General features: G+C 51.4%; 3 protein-coding genes across 3 annotated transcripts; 2 read left to right on the plus strand and 1 right to left on the minus strand.

Annotated features, from left to right (window-relative positions):
- Window positions 1–324: 324 nt before the first annotated feature.
- On the minus strand, window positions 325–13,985 carry LOC309888204 (olfactory receptor 14C36-like; the record flags this gene model as incomplete). The annotated part of the gene is made up of 2 exons (XM_082780442.1): window positions 325–774; window positions 13,443–13,985. 2 exons carry the CDS (start codon window positions 13,983–13,985, stop codon window positions 325–327), a joined length of 993 nt encoding a protein of 330 aa, XP_082636568.1.
- Window positions 7,486–8,424, plus strand: LOC309888135 (olfactory receptor 14C36-like; the record flags this gene model as incomplete). The annotated part of the gene is made up of 1 exon (XM_082780377.1): window positions 7,486–8,424. The coding sequence occupies one exon, from the start codon at window positions 7,486–7,488 to the stop codon at window positions 8,422–8,424; it is 939 nt and encodes a 312-aa protein (XP_082636503.1).
- Window positions 13,986–22,957: 8,972 nt separating the features above from the next.
- Window positions 22,958–23,890, plus strand: LOC309888206 (olfactory receptor 14C36-like; the record flags this gene model as incomplete). Its single annotated transcript, XM_082780445.1, has 1 exon — window positions 22,958–23,890. One exon carries the CDS (start codon window positions 22,958–22,960, stop codon window positions 23,888–23,890), a length of 933 nt encoding a protein of 310 aa, XP_082636571.1.
- Between the last annotated feature and the right edge of the window lie 136 nt (window positions 23,891–24,026).

Raw genomic sequence — 24,026 nt, forward strand, 5'->3', positions numbered from 1 at the left:
ATTATAAGCTTATTGTTATAGTCAAAGAAGCTGAAGAATATGTATTCAATCAGTGTCCTCACTGCAACCGTTAGTTCCAGGTTCCTCACGTTTTAGATGAGTGGGTTCACTGCTGGAGGCACTGGCGATGGGAACAGACTGCAGTAGAGACTAATGAAATTGTCCCCATTTCATTATTGATTTATTTAAACAAGAATATTGACTGTAAAGGTATTTGAAATTATTGACTTCATAATAATAATAATAAAATAATAATTAGGAGGCTTAGAATAACATTAAATCAAAGCCACAAATTATAGGAAATAATAATAAAGAAAATTACTTTCAAGAATTTGCATTAAGAGTGTTTGTTTGCAGAAATCCTATTAGTATTTTATGCACATTATTAATACTGAAGGAAGAGGTATAAAATAGTTTCCTCACTGCATGTTTGAGCTCCTGGTTCCTCATGCTGTAAATGAGGGGATTCACTGCTGGAGGCAACAGTGAGTATAGAACAGCCATCACCAGGTCCAGGGATGGGGAAGAGATGGAGGGGGGCTTCAGGTAGGCAAATATGCCAGTACTGACAAACAGGGAGACCACGGCCAGGTGAGGGAGGCACGTGGAAAAGGCTTTGTGCCGGCCCTGCTCACAGGGCATCCTCAGCACTGCCCTGAAGATCTGCACATAGGAGAAAACAATGAAAACAAAACAACCAAATACTAAAGAAAAACTAAACACAAGTGCCCCAACTTCCCTGAGGTAGGAATCTGAGCAGGAGAGCTTGAGGATCTGGGGAACTTCACAGAAGAACTGGTCCACAGCATTGCCTAGACAGAGGGGCAGGGAAAATGTAGTGGCCGTGTGCAGGATACTATACAGAAAGCCACTGCCCCAGGCAGCTGCTGCCATCTGGGCACAAGCTCTGCTGCCCACGAGGCTCCCGTAGTGCAGGGGCTTGCAGATGGCAATGTAGCGGTCGTAGGCCATGGCAGTGAGAAGAAAATATTCTGCTGACATGAAGAAGAGAAAGAAAAAGACCTGTGCAGCACATCCTTGATAGGAGATGGCCCTGGTGTCCCAGAGGGCATTGGCCATGGCTTTGGGCAGAGTGGTGGAGATGCAGCCCAAGTCGAGGAGGGCGAGGTTGAGGAGGAAGAAGTACATGGGGGTGTGGAGGCGGTGGTGGCAGGCTACGGCGCTGAGGATGAGGCCGTTGCCCAGGAGGGCAGCCAGGTAGATGCCCAGGAAGAGCGCAAAGTGCAGGAGATGCAGCTCACGCGTGTCTGCAAATGCCAGCAGGAGGAACTCGCTCACTGAGCTGCTGTTGGGCATTTGTTTGTTTTGTATATGTTGTCCTGCTAAAGGAACAGAAATAGAGTGATAATATATCACGATTATCTGAGAAAAAACATTTCATTTTTCAGTTAAACCTCTCAAAGCATTTGCCGAACTGCATGTAGACAATTGGCAGATCCCTTTCCTTCATTGGTTTCAGTTGTTCTCTGCTGGTGTGTCCTTGAGCTGCAGGGCAATTGCACTAAGGAGGTTCTCCTGAGAAGAACCTGGACACTGCTGAGAGCAGAGGAATCCAGGCTCAATGTGCCCATCTGCACACCCCTCACCCTGGCCCCATACTCCCCTTTCCCCAAGCACATTGAATGCCAGCGTGCTGCTGCCAGGGGAGGCAAGGCCAGGGAGGGACAGACGGACACTCAGCAGACCCTCCTGTGCTGCAGCTCCGCCTGCAGATGAGGCAGCTCCTGCTGGGGACAGCGGGGGCTTGAGGGCAGAGGCTGTGCTGGTAGGAGAGTAGAACAGGGGGTGTCCCAGGGAAGGCGCCTGCTGTGCAGGGGGTTGTGGGGAGGTGCCTGAGCCCTCCCTCGCACAGCATTTGTGGCAGCAGCTCCCTCTCACCGCCTGCCCAAGTCCCTGCTGCCTCCCTGCTGGGAGATGGTTCTATGTCCCCACATCTCCTCCCTGTCCATGCTCACAGACCACATCCATGCTTCCACTGCACTGCAAGATTCGGAAAGCACAGAAACTAAAAAGTCCTTCCTCTTCAGATTAACCAAGCCTCAGATTTCCTCTGGAAATGCCCTTTTTTAAATGCCATTGTGTATAGCACATTCTATTCCACATTAAATGTAGAGTAAAAGCCATCCTCACAGATGCTATCAGCCATCAGATGTGCCAGCTGTAGAAGACCCCTCTGGCAACCCCACCTGCATCGCCCTGCAGCCAGAGCCTCACGGTGCCAAGAGCCTGCAGATGTGTCCTGCCACACTCTGCCCTCTGTTGTTGCACTCCTCAGTGCCTCCAAGCCCTCTCCTTCTCTCCTCTCCCGTGCCAGCTGCGGTCAGAGCCCCCAGCCCTGCTGCGCTGTGCAGAGGAGCTGCTCCTGGGCACAGCTGTCTCTCTGCAGTGCTTGCCAGGAGCTTCCCTTGGGCCCAGGAGCCCGGCCCAGCTCAGCAGCACAGCACCCGACCATGGCATCGCTTGCTCTGTGCCTTTGGGCTCCCTCGAGGTGTCCCTCAGGGCTGACAGCTCCCCAAGGCAGCAGGGTCTCTGCTGGGGTGTGCTCACTGAGGCAGACTGAACTGATCATCTACTGCTCCTCTCTGAACACAAGATTTTTAGAAGTTTGATTTGTGCTGTTGGACTGTGGTTGTCAAACATGATGTGCTTTATCCTGGCGGGCAGCTCAGCACCACACAGCTGTTAGCTCACACCAACCCCCCCACATGCTTATCGGTTGAGGTCAGGGCAGTTGAAAGGACTGAAATGGTAGAGAAAGAATTATAATAGCAATTATTTTTAGTACTATTATTGTTATGTACACAGCAAGCTATGCACAGTGCAATTGATCATTACTGACTGATGTCCAGCCTGTCCCCAACTGGTAGAACATTCTGGTAACCATCTACACCTTCTTTGACCTTCAACAAGTCCACAAATGGAAGGGTCCTCCCAGGGACTGGGCAAGGTAGACAGCTCTTTAACATCCTCTCTCTTGAAGGCAGCTATCCCGAAACTCCAGCTGTACCCTTTTGGATCTTGGAAGTACCCTCTCGTGGGGAAGTCTATGTCAAGGTTTCATAGATCAACATTCCTCTCCCTCCTTTCTTTTCTGGGCAGTAGTTCTCTTCCATTCTCAGGAGCCTGATTTTCACACCCTCTGTTTTCTCCTGCATGTAGAGGCAACGGATCCTGGCACAGGTTTGTGCTCTTGCCTAGCAAGAGCAGACCTGGGGGGTCTGGTCTAGTCTGGGGCCTGTCACAGTGGCTGGAGTGGCTGCAGGACATGTCAGAGGTGTTGGAGTAGCTGCAGGGCCTGTCCCAGGGGTTGGAGCGGCACTGACTGAGGCTGCCTTTGGAATTCCCTTTGGAATTGCCAAGGTGATAACCCCTCCTTTTCAAGCACTTCTGCAGTTTTTAAGGATTCTGCACGTGCTCAGGGGGGAAGTTCCAAAGCACTGGAGGTGCCCACTGCTCTAGGTGCCTGCCCAGATCCTCCCATGCTCCCTGCCACTCCTAAGTCTCCTGCCTTGGGGCAGGTCTCTGGAGGGCATTCTTCAAGAGCTGTTTATCCTTAAACAAAAGTTGAAACACATTCAGGAGACAACACAGTAGGACCATCCCATGGATATTCTGAGCTTTGTAGAGGTAGTGTAATTACCCTGGAGGAGAAGGGGGAGGTGTAGAAGTGGAGAAGTGTCCCTCCCTTTTCCTCCCCTAGATTGGCTCCCTGAAGCAAAATGGTCAAGAGTGTAATTCTTAATAGTTTCTGAGTGATGGTTCCTGAGGAATGGAGGTGATGGCAATGCTCAGTATAAAGAACAGATTTGTCACATGACCAGTAATTTCCTGACTCATAAGCCAGCGTTACACAACACAGCAAAATAACTTTAAACCAGACCCAGAAATGATAAAGAGCACAATGGGAACACGTGCAGTAAGTAATGTGCTATACAACTGTCGTGGTTCCGCTCGAGTGGGCAGCCGAGCTCCACCACAGCCGCTCTCTCACTCCCCCTCCTCAAAGAGGAATGGGGAGAAAATATGTGAAAAGGGCTCAAGGATTGAGATAAGGACGAGAAAATCACGCAATAATTATTGTAACGGGCAAAACAGACTCGGCATAAGGAGATAGTAAGATTTATTGCCTACAACTAACAAGCGAGAGAAGTGAGAAAACAAAGGAAAAAAAAAACCAAAAGCACCTTCCCCCCCCATCCACCCTTTTCCACCTCCTCCCCCCGAGCGGCGCAGGGGAACGGGGAATGGGGGTTATGGTCAGTCTACAGCACTTCTTCTCTGCCGCTCCTTCTCGGTCACTCTCGTCCCCTGTGCTGTGGGGTCCCACCCACGGGATGCAGTCCTTGATGAACTGATCCGGCGTGGGCTTCCCACAGGCAGCAGCTCTTCCAGAACTGCTCCAGATATGGGTCCGTACCACGGGGTCCATCCCTCAGGAGAAAACTGCTCCAACCTGGCTCCCCTACGGGCAGCAGCTCCTGCCAGATCACCTGCTCCTGCGTGGGCTCCTCTCCACGGGCTACAGGTCCGGCCCGGAATCTGCTCCGGCAGGGGTCTTCCACAGGCGGCAGCCTCCGTCGGTGCAGGGCCACCTGCTCCACCGTGGTCTCCTCCACGGGCTGCAGCGTGGAACCCTGCTCCACCGTGGTACTCCATGGGCTGCAGGGGGACATCCTGCTTCACCATGGTCCTCACCACAGGCCGCAGGGGACTTCTGCTCCGGCACCTGGAGCACCTCTCCCCCTCCTTCTACACTGACCTTGGCATGTGCAAGGCTGTTCTCTCACTCCCTTGACTCTCCCGGCTGCTGTGTGGCGCAGTGTTTTTTCCCTGTCTTAAATATGCTCTCACAGAGGCGCAAAACAACATCGCTTATTGGCTCGGATCTGGAAAACAATGGGGCCCTTCCCAAACATGGGGCAGCTTCTAGATCTTTCTCACAGAAACCACCCCTATGGCTCCTTGCTACCAAAACCTTGCCACGTAAACCCACTACAATGGTATGGAATATAGGGTGGATATTGTCCATGTGTTGTCTGGGATGCACTTAATTTGTTTCCTATTAGATGATACAGTGCTGTGTTTTGTGTATAGGATGCAGTTCCAGACAAAGTAACAGCATGCATGAGAAGGAAGAACAGAAAAAGTGGAATCTGGCAGCCTTCTATCCCCCACCCTTCACTGATTCAAATTCCATTCAACTAGTTACTGCTGTATTATCCAAACTGTCCTGCAGACTCCTGCTACTGTTATCTTGTGAGAAACAGCATAGTCAGGGTGAGCCACCTGCCTGCAAACATTAACAGCTGACAGAATGGAGCATCAGTGTGAGACAACCTTGAGAAACTGTGGGATTTTGCCTACACAAACCTCCTGACATTTACAAGGAGAAGAGCCCAATCCTGCACCAGAGTAAGAGGAACCCCACACATGAGGGCAGACTGGGACCCTGCTGAGTAAGTAGTGCCCAGGAGGAGGAGGGCCTGGCACCACGAGGGATGCCATACGAGCAGTGCTGCCTGCTCACCAGGAGCCAGGCCAGCTTCCTACAGAGCTGCCTTACGAGGAGCAGGAACACCACGAAGATCCTAGTTATCAGACTCAGCTCAGATCCTATGTGACACTACCAACAGAAGGGTCTGAATCAAGCAGTGGAAGATTTGGAAGTCCAGGAGTCCCTCAGACAGCCTGGTGAGGAGAAGAGTAATGGTTGTGGCAAAGCTCAAAGTCCCAACAGGACCCAGGCCTTTGTGTCCATGGCTATGGCTGATGTCTCTGCCACTGAGGCCCATGAGGAGAAAGCTTATTTCTAAAGCACCAGCGCCTCAATTGCCTCCTCGCCCCCACCCATGAACCAGGCAGGGGTCGTACCATTCTCCTGCACTTGGCCATGCACATCCCCATCTCCTACTGCCCCACAAAGAGCACTGAGCAACCTGTAAAGGAAAGGATCTCCCTTCCCAGGGGACATGGGTCAAGGCCTGACCCTTGTGCTTGGTGACACACATCCAGTTTTCCTACACCTCAGTGTCATCTTCTCATTGCCTTTGTCTCCTTGTCCTCACTGCCTCCACTGTTCTGCTCGAACGAGCTCCAAGGGAGGCTGTGTCAGTACTGGCCCTCAGGGGGACACTGCAGGAAACTTGCCTCTGACTTGGACTTCTGGAGAGATGTCTTCAATTGTCTCTGAGTGCCTGAGGTTCGTGGGCTCATCAGCAAAGCCCCCAGAGGGGTGATTGCAGTGCCTTGGGCTGGTGCTGTTCTGCTGAGCTGGGCCAGGCTCGTGGGACAGAGAGAGCTTGTGGCAAGAGAGCCGTGGTGCAGAGAGACAGCTGTGCCCAGGAAACAGCGCAGCAGGAAAGAGACACAGAGGCACAGACACAGAGAGAAGAAAAGGAGAGAGTGGCTGAAGGCAGTTGGGAGTGGAGGATTCTGAGAGCTGCCTGCAGGAGAAACCTGCACAGCCCTTGACAAGGTAAGGGTCTGGCTGCAGGGCCATGCAGCTGCAGGGCCTGGAAGGGTCTCCTCCTGCTGGGTCTTGTTTCTGGGAGGGCAGTGGGCAATGCAGTAGGCTTTGAGAGTCCTGCTGGGTTGCAGTGCGAGGTGAGGAAGTCTGGCAGAAGCCCCTTGGAGTGTCATAACCCAGCTTCCCCTGGTCAGAAAAGAGCCAATCGGCTAAGCCTCCACCAGACACTGTAGGGAGTACAGCTGGGATACTGGGACACCCCAGCTTGTGGATATCCAACTCTGTTTATGGGGCATTCTCCTGCATTGCAGGCTACTCTCCAGCAGGATGCAGTTCTCTTGTGGCATCCTTGTGTTATCCAGGATCCCGAAGAAAAGGACACCTCCTTGGTAAGACCATGTCTGTGCAACTGGATGGCAGTCTGTGCATAGCTGGATTGAGGCCTCTGCACCCCTTGTTAGGAGGGAAGAACTGAGATCCTGTTCAGTCCCGTGGTGACAAGGTGAGGATTCTGTCCAGCTGCACTGGGACTGGGACTTCTCTGCTCTGAGCTGTCTCCGGTTTCTTCTCAGGGAAACACCACAGTGGGATGGTCCTACAGCTCTCAGAGAGGTGACAGGGCAGCTGAGAACACTGGTGTTCAGCAGTGGCATCTGCAGATCTGCTCTGCATTCAGATGAGCTGTTTGCAACAGTACTGCAAATCTCATTGTCCTGACAGGTGGAATGAACTAGAGTTTCCCCCATGTTTCTGCCTCCCTCCTGCTGCACAGAAGGAAGGACTCCTCTGCAGCCCATAGCAGCTCCTGCTCCAAGTGCCACTCTAAGGCAGCACCAGCCACAGCTCAAGCAAGAGAGATTCAGAAATGGTCTCCTGCAAAGCAAGAGGCTAGGCTGGGGGGTACTCTAAGGTTTGCAAGAAGTATCCGCCAGAGAAATGTGTACTAACTATGTTCTGACTTATCCTCTGCAACAGAAAACTGTGTCCAATGTCAGAAAATGTCCAACATCAGCTCAGTGAGTGAGTTCCTCCTGCTGGCATTCGCAGACACGCGTGAGCTGCAGCTCCTGCACTTCGTGCTCTTCCTGGGCATCTACCTGGCTGCCCTCCTGGGCAACGGCCTCATCCTCAGCGCCGTAGCCTGTGACCACCGCCTCCACACCCCCATGTACTTCTTCCTCCTCAACCTCACCCTCCTCGACGTGAGCTGCATCTCCACCACTCTGCCCAGAGCCATGGCCAATGCCCTCTGGGACACCAGGGCCATCTCCTATCAAGGATGTGCTGCTCAACTCTTCTTTTTTGTCTTCTTCTTTGGTTCAGAGTTTTTTCTTCTCACAGTCATGGCCTATGACCGCTACGTTGCCATCTGCAAGCCCCTGCACTATGGGAGCCTCGTGGGCAGCAGAGCTTGTGCCCAGATGGCAGCAGCTGCCTGGGGCAGTGGCTTTCTCAATGCTGTCCTACACACATCCAACACATTTTCCCTGCCCCTCTGTCGAGGCAATGCTGTGGACCAGTTCTTCTGTGAAATCCCCCACATCCTCAAGCTCTCCTGCTCAGATGCCTACCTCAGGGAAGCTAGGGTACTTTTCTTTACTCTTTGTTCAGTCTTCGGTTGTTTCATTTTCATTGTGCTGTCCTATGTGCAGATCCTCAGGGCAGTGCTGAGGATGCCCTCTGAGCTGGGCCGGCACAAAGCCTTTTCCACGTGCCTCCCTCACCTGGCCGTGGTTTCCCTCTTTGTCAGCACTGCCATGTTTGCCTACCTGAAGCCCCCCTCCATCTCTTCCACATCCCTGGACCTGATAATGGCAGTTCTGTACTCGGTGGTGCCTCCAGCACTGAACCCCCTCATCTATAGCATGAGGAACCAGGAGCTCAAGGATACAGTGAAGAAAATCTTTGGATACACTGTTACAGTAATATTCCAATAGACCTAACTGTACTTTTAGTTTAAAATGTGTTTATGACAATCTCATATATTTTTTGTATTTCTATTTCTTAATAATAGTGCTTCTGATTAATTTTTTTTTCCCAGCCTCCTACCTTTTAATTTAATTTTATTTATTTATATATATATATTATGTTATTTTCTCATGTACATATAGAACCAGGCTTCCTGTTTAGATAAAGACAATAAAGAAACAGAAATTCTGTTGAGTCCATGACTGGACAAAAGAAACAGAAAAGAAAGAAGAAACAGAAATTCTGCTGACTGTGGGATCCCCTCTGCCTACACACCCAGGAGGACATGGACAGAAAGAAGGCCCCCAGATGGGTTGTCCTGTCCCTTCTGCTTGAGTCCATGACTGCACAGCAGCAGGCACAAGGCTTGGCTGTGTCTAGCCAAGAAGCTGCAAGGCCAGTAGCAGGCCCCTGGTTAGGAAGCTGCTGTTGAGGTGACTTGTGTCTGCTTGGCTGAGAGGCCGCAAGGAGCCTGCTGGGTTGGGATGCCTACTTCAGGAGTGGTTTCCACCCTGATGGAGCTTCCTTTGGTAGTAGGAAAGAGCAGGAGAGAAAAAACTGCCACAAAGTGCACCTTGGAAGTTATGCACTGGCCACAAGGAGGATGAAATGTCCCTCAAAGTATATTGCTGTGGTGCCAGAAGTCAACTAAAGAGTGTGATCAGATCCTAGCTTTCTGTTTCAAGGAACAGCTAATGAGGGTTTGTGAGACATGGGTGAAATGATGGAAATGCTGGGATGAGAACAAGGTGGTGAACAGAGATGGGCGTCTGCAGACTTCAAGGAAATAGGGCAAAAGTAGGATAGCACAGGAATGCCTGCAGAGGATAAGGCAGAGGGTGCTGGTAAAAAGGGAAGGCCCCAACAGCCCTGAGGTTTTTGTTCCTTTGTCTGATGAGGACATGAGTAGTCATTGCACTGGAGCCTCATTGCCTCCCTGCAAACCTGTGCAAATGGAGGTGTTATACCATTGTTCTTCCCAAGGCATCACACTGCCCACCACATCCCACAGATCCCCTGGAAAAGCCCTGAGCCAGACATGGGGTACAGGATCTCGCCTCCAGTAGCTGGGGTCAGGCCTTGGCCCTTCTGCTTCGTCAAAGGAAACCAAGACTTTTCTCAGCACACTGCCTTTGCCTGTCAGCAATCATGGCTTCCAATTATGTGCCCTAACAAGTCCCTGGGGAAGTTGTCTTACTAACAGCCCTCAGTGGGGCCCATTAATACTCCAAGTCACTTTGACTTTTCCTTCTTACTTTACATTCTTAAGCAATTGCATCGCTCTCCTCTCTGAGGAGTTCCATGGTATATTTTGGTGCACAGTCCATGAAGCTCAGTACCTGAGCTTCATTGACTGTGCACGTAAATACACCATGGAACTCATTAAATTGAAGAAACTCCTAAGATCTCTTCAATACTTTTCTTCATGACTTCAAAACTTGTACAGCTAATTACAGAGCTTGTGTGATATTCTTAAGGAAGAAGATTTCAAAAAGCACCTAGTACATATCTTTTCTTGTTTTAAAGGCTAAATTTTGCTGCATTTTAGTTTTCAGCATCATTCTTCTATTGCTATTGATCAAAGGAAACTTCTTTGGAGACTTCAATAGGGAGCAGAGAAAAGCACAGTCTGGAGGTCTGAAATCTCTACTGCCAGCAGTGGTCTTTGTCCCTGTAAGTGCAGCCAAGCTCAGCGCATGAAACCTTTTCAAAGACAAGTCAGGCATTCCTTGGGTAAAATAATGAAGCAAATAATAAATAAAATAAAATAAAATAAAATAAAATAAAATAAAATAAAATAAAATAAAATAAAATAAAATAAAATAAAATAAAATAAAATAATAAATAAAATAAAATAATAAAGAAGTTGAAATGACCATCAGAACTTGAGAAATTCTGGTTAAATCTTATTAGACAACTGGACATGGTTCTCTTGTGTCTTCTGTCAAAAACTCAGGATGAAAAGTAAAAAAATATATCTTCAAGTGGCTTTAGATGTACCCATGACCTTTGCCTCTTTTGGGTAATTGTTCTCTTTCAGCCACGGAAACCTAAATTGAGTAATGTGAAAAGACCTGCCCAGTCAATAGAGTAGGGCAAAGTCCTTCTTCCTGTGCTATAGATGCAGAAGGCAAAAAGAATTGCATTGTGCCTGACACTACTCTGGGATGTGTAACCCAGGTCAGGCAACTTTACCTTAGTGCTGACAAGTCCATCACTAAACCACGCTCCCAAGCTCTACATCTACACCTTGGTTCTCCAGTCGATGAACGAAGCTCATGGATGGCAATCAGGGAGTCTCGGTTAGCGCGATGCTGCCTCAGGTGCTCCACCATGGTAGCCATTGGCACCTGCTGTTCTTCAACCCTCAGCAAACCCACAACAGAAGGATTCTGCGGAAGGCCAAGCAAGGTAGATAACAGTTTCATGTCCTTTGTCTCCAAGGCAGCTCTGCCAAAGCCCCACAGGTGGTGCCCTCTTGGAACTTTGAAGTTCCCTCTCCTGAAGCAGTCTATGCCAAGGATGCACATAGCCTCTGGACCAGTCCCAATGGGATGCTTTTGCCATTCCTTCCCAGTTCGACTCACTTCAGCCTCCAGTACAGTTATCTCTTGGGATTCCCCTATCACTCCAGAAATACAGGTGTGTTCTACCTCTTTTTAGCTTGATGGCATCAGGGTACTCTGTGCACCGGTGTCTAGTAGAGCGTGATACATTTTGTGGGTCTGATGTACCCAGCCATTAAATACATCCATTCCAGTAAATCCCATTGTCCCTTTCCTCCCTGCCTCCCCCTGGCTGGAAGGAGGACCCCTCTAGTCCTGCTCGTCATATTTATTACTGTGTCTGGTAGACAGCACACTGGAAACACGTCCCACCATGGCACTGTCATTCCATGGTGCAGTGGAGAGGGTGTTGATAGCAAAGGGATGCATTCGGGTGTGGAAGGTGGGGCTCAGCAGAGACAAGGAATCAAGGCAGTGGGGTGGGGGAGGCCAGCAGAACCAGCCCAAGGGGTGGTGCTGCTTGTGAGGACACGTTTGTGGCAGCAACCTGAGTGGGCAGCAGCTGTGCGCAGGCCAGGGGAGGCCAGGAAGCGCATGCCAGGAGCGCTCCTGCCAGCAGAGCCAAGGCCGGGGACGAGCCCAAGGGCAGAGGCAGGGGGCTGCAAGGGCCATGCTGAGCTCCCTGCCCCTGCAGCATCCTCCCTGGCCCTCGGCCTCCTCTCCCCTGCCCCTGCAGCTCTGGGCTCCCTTGGTGCAGCCCTGGCTCTACAGCACCAAGCCCTGCTGGGAGCCCTCCCCTGCATGCTGCCACCACCCCCTGACGCTGCTGTTGCCCTCTGCCGGGCACTGCCCAGCCCAGCCCAGCCCCTGCCCACCTCTCCCCACCTCCCTGCCCTCTCCCCAGCCCAGCAGCCCAGACTGTGCTGTCCCCAGGGCAGTGCCCACCACAGGCTGCTGCAGGGCTCTGGGCATGGCCACCACAGCCCCAGCCCCTCAAAGGCACTGCAGCTTCTGGCACAAAGGTGGCTTTGGGCCTCCCCAGCAGCCCCTGCACTGGGGCCAGCCCCAGCTCAGGAGGTGGAGGTCCGTGAACCTGCAGGAGCCCTGCTCTCTTCCTGGGAGATCCCCAGCACACAGTGCCTGTGCCCTGCAGGGCCAGCCCCGCTCCCCAGGCCAGCACAAGAGGCCTGGCCCAGCCACAGAACAGCTCCACATTCCTCTCCAGGTTGCCATTTGCCATCAAACCCAGCACCAGTGGACACTCCCAGGCCAGTCAAGGCCAGTTATTACTGTTTGCTGGGCCATATGCTACCAAGAAGTCAGATTCCAGTCCAGCCCTTTGTCCTTCAGCGATCACTATGGGAATCTGATCCATCCTGAAGCCCAGAAAAACAAGAGGGCTGTTCAGGGAGGAGCTCCTTGGGTGTATTTCTGACACCAGCTTTAGAAGAGGTGTACACAGATGTGGAGGAGATGCCACTCTAGGGGCATCAGGAAACTCACCAAGGTGCATGAGATCTGATGGCTAACCCACGTACAAAAGCACAAGAGAACAATGTGGAGACCAAAAGAGAGTAGCAGGGAAAAGGCCACATCCTGCTGCTGGTCATGGTCATGGCTCCAGGGAAGCAGCAGCCCCGACCCAAAGGCAGCAGAGAGGCAGAGCCGAGCGGGCAGTGAGGGGCAGCCCCGAGGGCCACCAGGGCTGCTCCTGCATGTGTCAGCTTGGATCTTGGCCCCAAGCCCCTCCTGAGTGCTGCAGCTGCTCCCCCAGCTCCAGAGGAGATGGGAAGAGATGGCAGCTGAGACCAGTGAAGTTATGCTCTTTTCTTAATTGACTATACCTACAGAGGAAGCCTAGTTCAATTGGTTGATTAGAAGATGTATTCAAAGTAAATAAATTACTAAATAATTTAAATCAATATTAAAAATTATTTTAAAAATAAAAAAGAAAAATAATATAAAAATCTGTCATGTCCATTTCTCAGATACAATGGTAGTCTTCAGAGGATTATTATTAATGATTACAATATGATAATACTACTAAATATGAAAATGATATGATACAAATCACGATAATATTAACAACATTGATGCTTAAGAAGCACATATAGAATCATCTTCCTCACTGCAACTTTGAGCTCCTGGTTCCTCATGCTGTAAATGAGGGGATTCACTGCTGGAGGTACCACTGAGTACAAAAGTGACACCACCAAGTCCAGAGATAGGGAAGAGATGGAAGCGGGCTTCAGGTAGGCAAATATGGCAGTGCTGACAAACAGGGAAACCACTGCCAGGTGAGGGAGGCACGTGGAAAAGGCTTTGTGCTGGCCCTGCTCAGAGGGCATCCTCAGCACTGCCCTGAAGATCTGAACATAGGACAACACAATGAAAACAAAACAACCAAAGACTAAAGAAACAGTAAACACAAGTGTCCCAAATTCCCTGAGGTAGGCATCTGAGCAGGAGAGCTTGAGGATCTGGGGGATTTCACAGAAGAACTGGTCCACAGCATTGCCTTGGCAGAGGGGCAGGGAAAATGTGTTGGCCGTGTGCAGGACAGCATTGAGAAAGCCACTGCCCCAGGCAGCTGCTGCCATCTGGGCACAAGCTCTGCTGCCCACGAGGCTCCCGTAGTGCAGGGGCTTGCAGATGGCAACGTAGCGGTCATAGGCCATGATGGTGAGAAGGGAATACTCTGCTGTGATAAAGAAGACAAAGAGAAAGACCTGTGCAGCACATCCTTGATAGGAGATGGCCCTGGTGTCCCAGAGGGCATTGGCCATGGCTTTGGGCAGAGTGGTGGAGATGCAGCCCAGGTCGAGGAGGGCGAGGTTGAAGAGGAAGAAGTACATGGGCGTGTGGAGGCGGTGGTGGCAGGCTACGGCGCTGAGGATGAGGCCGTTGCCCAGGAGGGCAGCCAGGTAGATGCCCAGGAAGAGCGCGAAGTGCAGGAGCTGCATCTCGCGTGTGTCTGCGAATGCCAGCAGGAGGAACTCACTCACGGAGCTGCTGTTGGGCATTTCCTGACTCTGGACACAGCTGTCTGCTGAAGACGAGAAGGGAGAACAAAGTTAGAAGAGGCTTCTCTGAGGAAAACCTATTGCAAGTTTAGGAGCACCACCCAGCCCAATCCCTGTCTATGCAGCTGAACCTTTCTGCATCTCTCTTGCTTGAGCTGCAGCTGGTGCTGGCTGAGAGTGGCACTGGGAGCAGGGACTGCTGTGGGCTGCACAGGACTCCTTCCTGTTGTGCAGCAGGGGGAAGCAGGAATATGGGGGAAACTCTAGTTCAGTTCACCGATCAGGTCAATGGAATTTGCAGTGCTGTTTCAAACAATGCATCTCAATGCAGAACAGAGCTTCAGATGCCACTGCTGAACACTGCCGTTCTCGGCTGCCCTGTGTAACCCATCTGTGACCTTCAGGACCATCCCACACAGGTGTTTCCCTGAGAAGAAACTGAAGACAGTTGAGAGCAGAGAAGTCCCAGTCCCAATGCAGCTGGACAGAACCCTCACATTGTCTATGGGTTGTGAGCAAGTTCTCAGCTCTTCCCTCCTAGCCAGAGGTGCCGAGGCTTCATTCCAGCTGCCCTGCATCCTTCTGGAGAGCAGCACGCAGCCCAGGAGGATTCCCCACAGACAGAGCTGGATATTTGCAATCTGGGGTGTCCCAATATCCAATCTGCATCCCCTGCAGTGTCTGATAGAGGCTTGGCCATCACACTCTTGGCTGACTAAGGGTAGCTAGGTTATGACACTCCAAGGGGCTTCTACCAGACTTCCTCACATCGCAGGGCAACCCAGCAGGACTCTCAAAGCCTACTGCATTGCCCACTGCCCTCCCAGAAACAACACCCAGCAGGAGACCCTTCCAGGACCTGCAGCTGCAGGGCCCTGCAGCCAGGCACTTACCTTGTCAAGGGCTGTGCAGGTTTCTCCTGCAGGCAGCTCTCAGCATCCTCCCCCTGCCAACTGCCTCCAAGCCCTCTCTCCTTCTCTGCTCTCCCCATGCCAGATGCGGTCAGAGCCCCCAGCCCTGCTGCGCTGTGCAGAGGAGCTGCTCCTGGGCACAGCTGTCTCTCTGCTTCATGGGACTTTCTGAAATGTGTTTTCTTTGTCCCACGAGCCTGGCCAAGCTCAGCAGCACAGCACCAGCCCAAGGCACCGCAATCACCCCTCTGGGGGCTTTGCTGATGAGCCCACGAACCTCAGGCACTCAGAGACAATTGAAGACATTTTGACAGAAGTCCAAGTCAGAGGCAAGTTTCCTGCAGTGTCCCCCTGAGGGCCAGCACTGACACAGGCTCCCTTGGAGCTCATTAGAGCAGAACACTGGAGGCAGTGAGGACAAGGAGATAAAGGCAATATTAAGGTGACACTGTTGTTTAGGAAAAGTTGATGTGTGTCACCAAGCAGAAGGGCCAGGACTTGATATCCATCCAATTTTAAGGGGGATCCTTTCAATTAACAGGTTGCTCAGGGCTCTTTGTGGGGCAGTAGGAGATGGGGATGTGCATGTCCAATTGCAGGAGAATGGTACGACCCCTGCTTGCTTCATGGGTGGGGGTGAGGAGGCAATGAGGCCCTGGTGCTTTAACGATCAGCTGTCTCCTCATAGGCGTCAGTGTCAGAGACAACAGCCATAGCCATGGACACAAAGACCTGGGTCCTGCTGGGACTTTGAACCTTGCCATAGCCCTTGCTCGTATCCAAACCATTATGGCCTAAAGAATCCCAGACCTGTACCTCTTTACTGGTTAGTTGTAGACACTTGTCCGTCTGGTATCACAGCAGACCTGAGCTGAGTCTGATAACTCAGATCTTCTTGGTGGCCATGCTCCTCATAAGGCAGCTCTGTAGGAAGCTGGTCTGGTTCCTGGTGAGCAGGCACCACTGTTCGTATGGCATCCCTCGTGGTGCCCAAGCCCTCCTCCACCTTGCCATTGCTCACTCAGCAGGGTCCCAGTCTGCCCTAATGCATGGGGTTACTCTTCCTCTGGTGCAGGACAGGGTCCTTCTCCTTGTAAACATCAAGAAGTTACTTTAGGCAAAATCCTGCAGTTTCTCAACATTCCCCCACACTGATGCTCCTTTCTGTCAGCCGTTCATATCTGCAGGCAGATGCTTCAACCTTTGTGTGACTGTGCTATCTCTGACAAGATAGTAACATTACGAGCATTATGAACGTTTGGATAATACAGGAGTAACCAGTTGAATGGAACTGTATCACAGAGTCACAGAAAAACAGTGGGTGGAAGGCTGCCAGATTCTACTTTTTCTGTTCTTCCTTCTCATGCATGCTGTCAGTTTGTCTGGAGCTGGGTCCTGAATGTTATGGGGCTGTGCAGGTCAAAGTTCAAAGGGCCAAAGCCCAGCTGGAGCTCCATCTGTCTATCACTGTCAAAGACAACAAACACTACTTATAGAAATACTTTAAATAAAAGAGGATTAAGGAGAATCATCATCCTTCATTGGACACGGGGGAAATCTGGTAATGATCTCGAGCTAAGGTAAAGGCTGAGGTACTTAATGCCTTCTTTGCCTCAGACTCTAGCAGCAAGACCAGTTGTTCCCCTGGATATTTCTTCTTCCTTGTAGCCAGTGCCAACCATCCATGGTGCACTTTGTGGCAGTTTTTTCTCTCCTGCTCTTTCCTACTACCAAAGTAAACTCCATCAGGTACGAAACCACTCCTGAAGTAGGCATCCCAACCCAGCAGGCTCCTTGCGGCCTCTCAGCCAAGCAGACACAAGTCACCTCAGCAGCAGCTTCCAAGCCAGGGGCCTGCTGCTGGCCTTGCAGCTTCTTGTGGAGACACAGCCAAGCCTTGTGCCTGCTGCTGTGCAGTCATGGACTCAAGCAGAAGGGACAGGACAACCCATGTTGGGGCCTTCTTTCTGTCCATGTCCTCCTGGGTGTGTAGGCAGAGGGGATCCCCCAGTCAGCATGCCAAGCAGGTGCCTTCTGCTGGCCTAGCAGGGCCACTGCCAGAAGTCAGCCCAAAAGTGCAGCTCCCAGGGAGAAGGCAAGGGTGACCTGACACCTCCAGACACAAGTGACCTCCCAGTCCCTTTCTGTGACACGTTCCTGCTGCTGCCCTATCAAGTGCAGAGACAGAAGTGACCTCACAGTCCCTGCCACAGTCACATTCCTCGTGCTGGGGCAGGAGATCCTGAGGTAGGGTTCATAGGATTCCCACCCATCTCCTCCTTGTGGCCCACAAGCTGATCAGACCCATGGCCCCTCACATTCATCGTTGAATGCCAAGCGACTGCACAGCAGACTCACAGTTCTTCTCCTGCAACAAGGGGCCAAGCACCTGAAGTTAAGGTTGTGGAGAGGGGCTGAAGGTGATGAGGTTAATGCACAGGAACAGGGGCTTTGGGTGTTAGCTGTTCATGTATGGCATTAGGGAACAAGGCTCACCTTTCTGAGTTAGAGTTTAGGCAAAATTTTAGTGGAAGACTTTTGTGTGCTGCCTGGGGTGTCAAGCCTGTGGTTAAATTATTGGCAAGTGTTGTGATTTACGATTTTGTTCAGGTCTGCCTAGAAGTCCAGGGTTAAAGAGAGCCTTTTAATGCTAGTGTTAAGGTCAGGGATCAGGGTGAGCAATAGAGGAAAGTTAAGGGAAAGAGGGTATGGGCTGAGTTTTGACTTCAAGGGAATCTTTGAGTTCAGACGTTGGAGTAGTGGATTCCTGTCAGGGTGTGGAGCAGCATTTAGATTTGTGACTTAAGGTTACTGATTGAAAGTGGGGAAGGGCCGCATATGACTGTTTTAGGTCACGGTTACAGCAGCATCAGCATAACCTGAACCAATTTACCTCTACAAAATCCTTAATTTCTAATGGCCAAGCCCTTATTCCCTCCCCCAAATCTCACATCTCTCCTGTCCAGCCTTCTCCTGACCTCCCCATATCAGACATCTCATTGGGATCAGCTTTCTGATGGATTTCATGATCTCAGAGTATCCATCACACCTCTGTTGGCTGCTCTATTTCTGAGAAAAGCACCACTTAAGACACGATGGAAAAGGACACAAAAGTCCATCAGAGCACCCTGCACAATGTGCCCAGCAGCTCTGCAGTGCCATAAAAGTACGGTTCCTGCCTACAAGTTTTCTTTCCAGAATGGCTCCTATGGCTCCAGGGTAACTTTTCCCAGGCACTACGTTCCCCAGGCCACACCACTCTTGCCCCCAGGCCCAACGTGCCTCTCCAACCCTCCCCTCTTCCCCTGCAGTAGTGGCACCTCAGCGCAGCAGGTTGGTGCATCTCCCGGCTCAGGGGTGTTTCCTGAGGGCCTGCCCCGTGTGGGGAGTGGTGGGGAGGAAGAGAGCAAGGTCATCTCCTGGGGCATGGCTGAGCACAGCCCAGCCATCCTGCACCGTGGGCAGGCCCCTGCTCCCAGGCTGAGGCACACATGCAAGGTGGACACTTCTCCATCATCCCAGCTTCATGCAGGAACTTCAGCCCTGCCCCAGTCCCAGGAGTGACCTCGTCCTCCTACTCCATCTACAGACAGCTGCTAAAGCCCTGAGTGTCTCTGTTTCTCACAGCCTTCACCCAAGTCTTTCTCTTGGCCCTCCCCACTGCCCAGCACTGCCTCTCAGGTGGCACTCAGTGACCCTTCGGAAGGGCCTTTGGGCTTCCTCAATTGTCCTGGTGTTTATTAGCACCTTCCTGCCTCCTTCCAGAGCTTCTTGTCCATTGTGGGGACACTGATTCTGGCTGGGACAGAGTTCCTCTGCAGAGCAACCCCTGCAGTGTTGAGGGAATCTGGAAACAGCATAGATCCCACGGCCTGCTGCAGCTGAGCAAACCAAGATACCAGGATAACTGTGAGAAGCATCTATGACAGTGTTCCCACATCGCCCAACTGAGGAATGCAGGAAAATATTGTTACCAGCAGCGGGTATCAAGGATAAGGTCTACGTGACTACTAATCACAAGGGGATTGTTTTCTTGCAGGTGGGGTTGTTTTCTTCTTGTTGTTTTTCTGAGTGCTTTGACCAATAATTTGTGTGAAACACTGTCCACCCCTGTTAAGTTCTCTATAAAAGTTAGGCTATTCGGGCAATAAAATGGAGCATGATCTGACTCTACTGGTGTCTGTTGTGCTTTTGGCCGTGCTTCCTGCAACACTGCAGTGCTGTGTTTTTAATGTGTGACCAGAGCACCGTTGGTCACCCACGGCTGTAGTCGCTGTTCCTGTGCAGTGTTTGCACAGCATCAAGGCCTTCTCTGCTTCTCACTCTGCCTCACCATCGAGTCGGCGTCCACTAGACCAGGTTGCTCAAAGTCCCATCCAACCTAGCCTTAAATACTTCCAGGGATAGGGCATCCACAGCTTCCCTGGGCAGCCTGTTCCGCTGCCTTACCACCCTCTAAGTCAAGAACTTCTTTCTAATAGCTAATCTACATCTACCCTCTTTCAGTTTAAAACCATTACCGCTCATCCTATCATGACACTGATGAAGAGTCCCTCCCTAGCTGTAGGCCCCCTATTGGTACTGGAAGGGCTCTTTAAGGTCTCCCCAGAGCCTTCTCTTGTCCAGGCTAAACAAACCCATCTTCCTCAGCATGTTCCTAGGAAAAGGGCTGCAGCCCATTGATCGTCCTCATGGCCCTCCTCTGGACTCCTTCTAATAGATACACATCCTTATTGGGGCCCCAGAGCTGAGCACAGTACTCGAGTTGTGGCCTCACAAGCCCTTCTACCAGATCAACATTCACTCCAAACTTGGTGTCATCTGCAAACTTACTGAGGGTGCACTCGATCCCCTCATCCACATCATTGATGGAGATACTGAAGAGACCTGGCCACAGTACTGGGCCCTGCGGGACACTAAGGACAGGCCTCCATCTGCATTTATTCGCATTTACCATGATTTTGGTCCAGTTTTTAACCCCACAAAGCGTACACCCGTCCAAGCCTTGAGCAGCCAGTTTCTCTGGAGAATGTTGTGGGAAAAGACAGAAAAGCCTTACTGCGGTCTAGGTAGAGCACATCCACAGCCTTTCCCTCATCCACTGCGAGCATCACCTTGTCACACCTTGAGATCTGATTTGCCAAGCGGGACCTGCCTTTGACAAACCCATGCTGACTGGGCCTGATCACCTGGTTGTTCTGGAAACGTTGTGTGATGGAATTCAAGATAATCTGCTCCAAGAGCTTCCCCAGGACCGAGTTCAGACTGACAGGCTTGTAGTTCCACGATCCTCCTTCCAGCCGTTTTGTAGGTGAGCATCACAGTTGCTAGTCACCAGTTGACTGATAGCCAGGACTGCTGATAAATGATGGAAGGCAGCTTGGTGAGCACTTCTGCCAGCTCCCTCAGCACCCTCGGATATATTTCATCTTGCTCTATAGACTTGTGAACACCCTCCATGAGGGATGCCATACGAGCAGTGGTGCCTGCTCACCAGGAACCAGGCCAGCTTCCTACAGAGCTGCCTTACGAGGGGCATGGCCACCAAGAAAATCTGAGTTATCCGACTCAGCTCAGATGTGATGTGACACCACATGGACAAGTGTCTACAAATAGCCAATAAAGAGGTACAGGTCTGGGAGTCTCTAGGGTATCCTGGTTTGGAGAGGATCAAGGGCTATGACAAGGCTGAAAGTCCCAGCAGGACTCAGGTCTTTGTGTCCATGGCTATGGTTGTTGTCTCTGTCACTGAGGCCTATGAGGAGACAGCTTATAATTAAAGCACAAGGGCCTCATTGCCTCCTTGCCCACACCCATGAACCAGGCAGGGGTTGTACCATTCTCCTGCACTTGGCCATGTACATCCCCATCTCCTACTGCCCCATAAAGAGCCCTGAGCAAGGTGTGAAGGTGTGAACGGAAAGGATCTCCCTTCCCACAGCTTCAGGGTCAAGGCCTGGCCCTTTTTCTTGGTGACACACATCCAGTTTTCCTGCACATCAGTGTCACCTTCACATTGCCTTTGTCTCCTTGTCCTCACTGCCTCCAGGGTTCTGCTCTAACGAGCTCCAAGGGAGGCTGTGTCAGTGCTGGCCCTCAGGGGGACACTGCAGGAAACTTGCCTCTGACTTGGACTTCTGGAGAGATATCTTCAATTGTCTCTGAGTGCCTGAGGTTCGTGGGCTCATCAGCAAAGCCCCCAGAGGGGTGATTGCAGTGCCTTGGGCTGGTGCTGTGCTGCTGAGCTGGGCTGGGCTCGTGGGACAGACAGAGCTCGTGGCAAGAGGGCCGTGGTGCAGAGAGACAGCTGTGGCCAGGAGCAGCTCCTCTGCACAGCGCAGCAGGGCTGGGGGCTCTGACCGCAGCTGGCACACAGAGAGGAGAGAAGGAGAGAGGGCTTGGAGGCACTGATGAGCACAACAACAAAGGGCAGCATGTGGTAGGACACATCTGCAGGCTCTTGACACCATGAGGCTGTGGCAGCAGGGCCATGCAGGTGGGGTTGCCAGAGGGGTCTTCTGCAGCTGGCACATCTGATGGCTGATAGTATCTGTCAGGATGGGTCATATTCTACCTGTAATGTGGCATAGAAGATGTTTTAGAGAATGGTATTTTTGAGGGGGCATTTTAACAGGAAGACCGAGGCTTGGTTTATCTGAAATGGAAGACTTGCTTGGATTCTGTGCTTTCAGATTCTTGGTGTGGAGGGAAGGGAGGGTTCATGACAATGAATTGTCTGGATTGTACAGGAGACTGAGACTCCAAGAGTATTGCAGGGAGAGATCAACATGGCAGCAATTAATGTGATCAAATCCCTTCAGGCATCTCAGCCTAAAGACTGAAACAACAATGTTTGTTTTCTCCTCAGGGCTTATCAGGTCTTCAGGAGCTGCAACCCCTGTGATGTCCTGTACTCAGGAAGCACACAGCTTGTGGGATAGGGTCTGTGAGCATGGACAGGGAGGGGATGTGGGGACACAGAACCAGCTCCCAGTAGGGACATAGATACAAGCAGGGACATGGGCAGGCAGTGAGAGGGAGCTGCTACCAGAAATGCTGTGCGAGGGAGGGCTCAGGCACCTCCCTGCCATCCCCTGCAGGTCAGGCGCCTTCCCTGGGACACCCCCTGCTCTCCTCTCCCACCAGCACAACCTCTGCCCTGGTGTCCCCAGCAGGAGCTGCCTCCTCTGCAGGCAGAGCTGCAGCACAGGAGGGTCTGCTGAGTGTCCGTCTGTCCCTCCCTGGCCTTGCCTCCCCTGGCAGCAGCACGCTGGCATCCCTCCTGGCTTCTCCAGCTGGCCGTGCTGCTGCTGGTCTTGTTCCCAGGCTGGCTGGGAATGGGGGTTTCACATGCCCATGGCGTGTGCCCTCGGTGTGCTTGGGTCGAGGGACAGGGTGAGGGGTGTGGAGATGGGCACTTTGAGCCTGGATGTCTCTGCTCTCAGCAGGGTCTTTGTTCTTTTCAATCAAACATGTGAATAGAACTTTCCTGCAGCTCTCACAGGGCAGCTGAAACCACACTTGGTGGACAGACTGGCCTGAAGAAGACTGTGCACTAAAGTGACAGTCCCTTTTTCTCTGATAATGATCTGCAAGGATTCCCTTTGAGTTCAGCACAAATAGCCAGGGTTTGTGACTTGGAAACACTCCTCAGGAGTGGTGGGACAGAGGAAACAAAAAAATCAAATAAATCAATCAATCTATCAATCAATCAATAAATAAGGCTCCACAACTCTGCTCTGCAGTTTGGTGAACTGGGAGCAATACTGGGGCAAAACATTTTGTGATCAAGAAGGAAGTGAAACCAACATTACCACATGTTCCTCTTCACCTCTTGCTGAAGGACAGGGCTGACTCCTGCACTGCCCACAGTAGAGCCCCCTGTTCCAACAAACGCCTTCAGGCAGAATGAATCATGATGCATGAAAGGGATCTGCTAAATGTCACAATATAGGTGATGATTTTAAATGAGAAAGAGAATTCGTTTCCCTCTGATACATTTCTTGTACTTTATTACTCTCATCCTCTTCTTTTTTCAGGATCACATCCTGAAAAAAGCAGATGTCCAACAGAAGCACCATCACTGAGTTCCTCCTGCTGGCATTCGCAGACACACGCGAGCTGCAGCTCCTGCACTTTGCGATCTTCCTGGGCATCTACCTGGCTGCCCTCCTGGGCAACGGCCTCATCCTCAGCGCCGTAGCCTGCCACCACCGCCTGCACACCCCCATGTACTTCCTCCTCCTCAACCTCGCCCTCCTCGACATGGGATCCATCTCCACCACTCTGCCCAAAGCCATGGCCAATGCCCTCTGGGACAACAAGGCCATCTCTTATCAAGGCTGTGCTGCACAGGTCTTCTTTTTTGTTTTTATGATTGGAGCAGAGTATTTCCTCCTCACTGTCATGGCCTATGACCGCTACGTTGCCATCTGCAAGCCCCTGCACTACGGGAGCCTCGTGGGCAGCAGAGCTTGTGCCCAGATGGCAGCAGCTGCCTGGGGCAGTGGCTTTCTCATTGCTGTCCTGCTCACGGCCAACACATTTTCCCTACCCCTCTGCCAAGGCAATGCTGTGGACCAGTTCTTCTGTGAAATCCCCCAGATCCTGAAGCTCTCCTGCTCAGATGCCTACCTCAGAGAAGTTGGCATCCTTGTGTTTAGTGTTTCTTTAGTCCGTGGTTGTTTTGTTTTCATTGTTTTCTCCTATGTTCAGATCTTCAGGGCAGTGCTGAGTATGCCCTCTGAGCAGGGCAAGCACAAAGCCTTTTCCACGTGCCTCCCTCACCTGGCCGTCGTCTCCCTTTTTGTCAGCACTGTCACATCTGCCTCCCTGAAGCGTCCATCAAACTCATTCCCATCCCTGGACCTGGTGATGTCATTTTTATACTCAGTGGTGCCTGCAGCACTGAACCCCGTCATCTACAGCATGAGGAACCAGGAAGTGAAGCATGTTATAAAGAAACAATTTACACATTTGTTAAAGCATCACTAAAGTTCTCATCAATTTATCCATTCTTGTAGCATATCCAAAAAGAGTTCAGAGAATCTTTCATTTCTAATGTACTTTAGAACTAGTTTTGCTAATACGTGATAACATTTTGAGTTAAATATTAATTTTAGCAGACTGC

Source organism: Aythya marila, assembly GCF_965140915.1.
Source record: "Aythya marila genome assembly, chromosome: 28".
NCBI classification, from domain to species: domain Eukaryota; kingdom Metazoa; phylum Chordata; class Aves; order Anseriformes; family Anatidae; genus Aythya; species Aythya marila.